At 38.9% G+C, this 6000-nt stretch overlaps 1 protein-coding gene across 1 annotated transcript; it reads right to left on the bottom strand.

Moving 5' to 3' along the window:
* Positions 1–918: 918 nt before the first annotated feature.
* On the bottom strand, positions 919–2459 carry LOC309700346 (uncharacterized protein; the record flags this gene model as incomplete). The annotated part of the gene is made up of 4 exons (XM_082523874.1): positions 919–1273; positions 1426–1591; positions 1721–1895; positions 2405–2459. The coding sequence occupies 3 exons, from the start codon at positions 2457–2459 to the stop codon at positions 1426–1428; spliced, it is 396 nt and encodes a 131-aa protein (XP_082380000.1). The 3' UTR covers positions 919–1273.
* Between the last annotated feature and the right edge of the window lie 3541 nt (positions 2460–6000).

Here is a 6000-nt window from a genome sequence, read left to right as displayed (position 1 = left end):
TTATATAACATTAAAGTCCCTGAGGGTATGGCACCAAGCACCATTGAGAATTCCCCAACACTGACGGGAAAATTATATAGTGTAAGGAATTCATTGTAAGTAAGTAGTACTCCCTCGTTATTAACCAGCTGAGCCACCAATAGGATCCCATTTTGGACCCAAGTTTCCAGGAAAAGTGATTTATTTTGAAATAAAATATCTCTGTTGTTCCAGATGAGTTATATGTGTGGTGAGAAGTTGTGTTTATAAATGAGGCTCCACGCTAAGAGGACCTGCTTATGTTTTTTTCCATCTAAAATTAAAGAGCATGCGGTCGATGTCTTTATCCAGATGTAAGGAGAGAGCAGCATATGCCAGTCGGGATATCCCTTCAGCTTTAGTAATTGAAACTCTAGCTTTCAGAGATAAATCCCTTTGCAGCCACTGGTTGAACTTTTGTTGTGTTTTTTGTATAATCGGAGTGAAGTTTGACGAGCATCTTGACTTTTGGTCTTTGGATATTAACAGTCCTGCACTGTTAGACATTTTATTGTATTTTTACAGTAACTTACTGGCAACACTATTGCCAGTAAGTTACTGTAATTACTGATCTACAGTATCTTTACTGTTGTGATGTTTTACAGTTCAACCACTTTACTGTAAACATATATTACAGTATAACAGCTTTACTGTAAATGTTGTTTGTGGTAATGCAGCTTTACTTTAAACGTGGTTTACAGTTAGAAAGACTTACCGTGATTAAGTTTTATAGTATCACTGTACTGCAAATGTGGTTTATGGTATAACACTGTAATTGTGTACAGTATAATTTGTTTAGACTGTAATTGTGTTTTACAGCATATAAAATAATATTAACATTCATATTCAATATAAGAACATTTACCAAAAACAATATAATTCAATAAAGTAGTCTCAGAATAGTGAATTAAACCAACATTTATTGTTGATATTTTTTGTTGATATTTTTTTAACAAGAAAAACATTTTTCAACTGAATAAAAACAATGTCAATAACCAAAATAAATAGAAGCGTACATGAAAACTACACAGTCCTTCACCTTTCTGTGTCTGATTTTTTTAAGGAAAACAGTTTTTCATTCCACTAAAAACAGGACAAACCCACCAGCATGAACATTAAATAAACTATTACATGTAAAACAAAACTCATTTACAAAATGTAATAATTATCAGTGGGTCCCAGGAAATAGAATGTGACATGGGATTTAGATTTCCGTTACCAGGATGGTCGGGTTCAGCGTAGTCTTCATCACCACCTGTCAAAGACACATCATCAATATTCATGTTTGCTCAGGTTATTCACTTGTTCACATCTGTCTGAGATCATTCATACTGTTGTATGGATGAGTGTACAGTATGTATATAATTATCAGCTATGTAAAAGATATTATCATCTCTGTATTCTTACCTAGTTGGAAGTCCTCCATTCAAACTCAGAGAGCCGCTGGAGGAAGGTGGTGATCCGAGGGCTGATGCTTGTAACCTTCCTCTTTACGACACGACCTGTCTTGCGGCTTGTACCAAGTTTTGCAGGGCATTTTGTTCCCATGTCTGGATTGATCCTCACAAAGAACCTTTTAACGGAAAAAAGGCTGCTTTAATTTCAAAATTAAAACATACATTACAGCAATCACCTATATGTTTCTGCAACTGTAGTCAAGCTATCACATATATTTCATTCTTTAATGGTGTAAAGTATTTACCTCTGTATCATCTCCAGTGTGATGGACGCCGACTCCTGATACTCAAGGTTGAAAACGTAGTATGACGTAAAGAATACAGCAAGGGTGCTGGCAAAGTCATGCATCTGCTCAGGCTCATAAAATACCTTGCCCTCCAAACTGATCATCCAGCGGCTTGCAGACATGAAATTATTCCCTAAAAACAGACAAGAGTCCAATAAGACAATGTGCTCACCCTTACAAATAAGGTTTCCACAAGAATGCTGGATAGCAGGCCTCACACTCTGCAAAAATAGAATCCACACGGTTTGCTGCTATTTCTCTTATTATTTATTATGTAATGAAAATTATGATCAATTACAGGAAAAAACTGCCTAATGTTTTGGCATTTTGGCCTGTGCTGAAATGTTAGGCTGTTGCCATTGCCAGTGTGTGAATGTGTGTGTGAATGGGTGAATGACTGAATGTAGTGTAAAGCGCTTTGGGGTCCTATGGACTAGAAAAGCGCTATACAAATGCAGGCCATTTTTCCTGTTGTGTATAATAAATAATAAGCGAAACAGCAGCAAACTGTGTGTATTCTATTTTTATACAATATAAAACAGACAAACCCCTGTTAAGTAAGTTGTTGTGGGTACAAATACCACAATAATTACATAGATTTTTTACAAAAATATTACAAGAGGATTGAAACTATTTACTTACCAAGCGCTATTACCCTTGGTGTGATGGGTAAGGTCATCTCTCTCTTAACAGACATCTTGGTGGAAAAAGCCTTTAAAACACAAACACTGAGGCTATATCACACTGTCAGCGCGGCCAGCAAGGGCAGGAGGACAGCAATGCACCACACTGGGCGGGAAAAGACAGAGAGACAATTGTTAATTTAATGTTGCATTTATTTAACCCTTGAAAAATATATTTACATAAGTAAATAACAGAAAAAAAACACACAACCCATCTTTTCCAGAATAATTCAGCTAATGTGCTATTTCGACCAAGCTAACACCGATTTTAAGCCCCCCCCCTCCCCCACACACACAAAAAATATATATGCTCTTAAAAATTAATAAACGAGTATGTTAGGTAGGAGAGTCCTTTGCATTACCTTATGACGTCCCGTTTGCTCGGGGTGGAGTCTTAATCATTTTAATTGAGCTATTGCCATTCGTGTACAAGGTTTTGATAGCTTTACAGAAAAATGCCAAATTTTTCCAAAGAGTGGAAAATAAATTGATGTTCAATTGTATCAAAAGCCTTTTAAAAATCCAGGAAGAGAATGAAGCTATAGTCAGATACCAAATCAGAGTAATCAAGTAGATCTAAAACCAGTCTCGTGTTCTTAGAAAGGCGTCTGTTTCTCATAAAGCCTGATTGTGTCTCATCGATAATTGTGTCCAAGAACTCTTTCATTCTGTTAGCAAGTACTAAAGCCATAATCTCATAGTCATCATTGAGCAGACAGATGGGTCTCCAATTATCAATAAGAAGTAAGTCTTTGTTTGGCTTTGGAATAAGTGTTATGAGACCCTGAGTAAGAGTAGGAGGGAGGATGTTATTCTCTACACTTCCTATGAAAAGCTGCAGTAAGAACGGAGCCAGGAGATTAGAAAATGATTCATAAAACTCTGCAGTTAAACCATCTGTGCCGGGAGATTTGTTGGCCTTAAGTGCAGAAATAGGATTACAAACGTCCTCCACAGTCAGAGGGCTGTCACAGTGACTTCTATTTTCCACAACAATAGTTTTTAGGTTTTTAATATTATTGAGAAACAGCGTTGAGACATATATATATATATTCTACTTTTCTAAATGATTGACTATTTCAATGGAGAACCTAAAGAGAGACACGTATGTGAGAATGCTGTTTGTAGATTACAGCTCAGCATTCAATACCATCGTTCCCTCGAAGCTGGACAGGAAACTGCAGGATCTAGGACTGAGCAGCTCCCTCTGCAGCTGGATCCTTAGCTTCCTGTCTGACAGACGCCAAGTGGTCAGACTGGGCAGCATCACCTCATCCCCCATCACACTGAACACTGGTGCTCCACAGGGGTGTGTACTGAGCCCTCTCCTGTACTCACTCTACACCTACGACTGCACGGCCACTAACAACTCCAACATCATTGTGAAGTTTGCGGACGACACTACAGTGGTGGGTCTTATCACCAACGGTGATGAGACAGCTTACAGGGAGGAGGTCAGCGCCCTGACCCACTGGTGTCAAGACAACCATCTCACCCTCAACGTCGCAAAGACAAAGGAGTTGATAGTGGACTTCCGGAGGTGCAGAGAAGTACACACCCCCATCACCATCAACGGCGCTGCTGTGGAGAGAGTGAGCAGCTTCCGGTTCGTTGGAGTACATCTGGCTGAGGATCTTACGTGGTCAGTACACACAAACAAAACAGTGAAGAAGGCGCAGCAGCGCCTCTTCTTTCTCAGGAGACTGAAAAGATTCGGCATGAGCCCCCGCATCCTCAGGACCTTCTATCACTGTGCCATTGAGAGCATCCTCACTGGATGCATCACCACCTGGTATGGCAACAGAACCGCTTACAACCGCAAAGCTCTCCAGCGAGTAGTGCGGTGCTCTGAACGGATAATTGGAGGTGAGCTTCCCTCCCTCCAAGACATCTACAGGAAGCGGTGCCTGAGGAAAGCGGGGAGGATCATCAAGGACTCCAGTCACCCCAGCCATAAACTGTTCAGACTGCTTCCATCAGGAAGGAGGTTCTGCAGCATCCGGTCCCGTACCAGCAGACTGAGAGACAGCTTCTTCCACCAGGCCATCAGACTGCTGAACACGTCATAGACACCTCAGCTTCACTACTGGAACTTCAACATTATGCACTACATACTGTACAGTAATGCCACTGTTTTGCACAATATCCAACTACAAACCTCTGTATATTTTATATATTTTATTATTTTTTTTTTACTATTTAATTTGTAAAAATGTGTACACACACACACACACACACACACACACACACACACACACACACACACACACACGTAGGATAATATTTAGTATACACATCCAGAAATGCATACACTATTATATATTGTACATATATTTATTAGTTTCAGGTTGGCCATTCTTGTATTTTGCTCGTTTGTGTTGTTGTGTTTGCACATCTCTGTTGCTTGTGGGGCTCGCACACAAGAATTTCACTCGCATGTGCTGTGCCAGTGTGCCTGCACATGTGATGTGACAATAAAAGTGATTTGATTTGATTTGATTTGATTTAAATGACACGGACCCGTGTTTGTTATTACATATCTCTATTTTGAATGTGACAAGTCTATCATTCCCTGTTATTCATAGGTATTAACAGAGTTCAATATCTGCCTCAGTCACTCTCCCTGATCCAGCTGAGTCAGCAGTGGGAAAAATCTGCTTTTCACAGGAACTTGGTCACAGCAATAAGAGAATACGTAGTTTATTCCAAGAAGATATCATGTCTCTCCCATATATAGAATATCTTACTGGAACCGACATGTTCCAGATATCACCTGGAAGACAGTCTGGATGATCCCATAAATATCTAATTGTGAACAAGGTGAAGGAAATCTCATATAAAATTCTTCATAAATGTGACCCAGCCAGTCACTATATGGTAACATTTAAAAGAGACATAAATACTAATTGAACTTTCTGTGGGGATCATCCAGAAACTGTGGCACATCTCTTTTGGTTCCTCTACACAGAGATTCTGGAAGAATTTAGCAGTTTTGTTATTGTCCATATTTTAAGGGAGTTTTCTTTACGATGGAAAATGTTTTATTCTTTTTCTTTAAGTTCCCCAGGAAGAATGATAAATGTTTTTTTATTAAAAATTTGTTAATACTTTTAGCTATTTTATATCCATAAATGTAAGTTTATTAATAAAACACCATATTTCTGCCTTTTTATAAGGATATGAATTGTACATACAATCAATTTCAGACTCAACCAACAAAAAGCCTCTCAGAACAACATTTATATGTTGATTTTTTTCGCCTACTCATATCATCATTTTTTTACTCCTGGTTCTGTATGTTCATGTTCTGTTCTTTTGTAAACTTCATCTGTTTGTATGTTGTATGCTCATTGTGTTTCAATAAAGTTCGATTTTAAAAAAGGTACGTTCTAAACGAAGCTTCAGACGTCACTGATCACGTGACTCTGGCCAAACGAATCAAGCCTCGACACGGTGCTTCTGAAGCAGCGCGTTGATCTTTCTGACACACGCACCGGAGCGTCAGCTTCAAGCGGACCATCACTACGTCTCACATCTAAAGGTGTCAAGGTAACT

This window comes from Aulonocara stuartgranti, assembly GCF_965226115.1.
Source record: "Aulonocara stuartgranti genome assembly, chromosome: 3".
Lineage (NCBI taxonomy): Eukaryota > Metazoa > Chordata > Actinopteri > Cichliformes > Cichlidae > Aulonocara > Aulonocara stuartgranti.
This window is presented reverse-complemented; position numbering and strand designations above follow the sequence as displayed.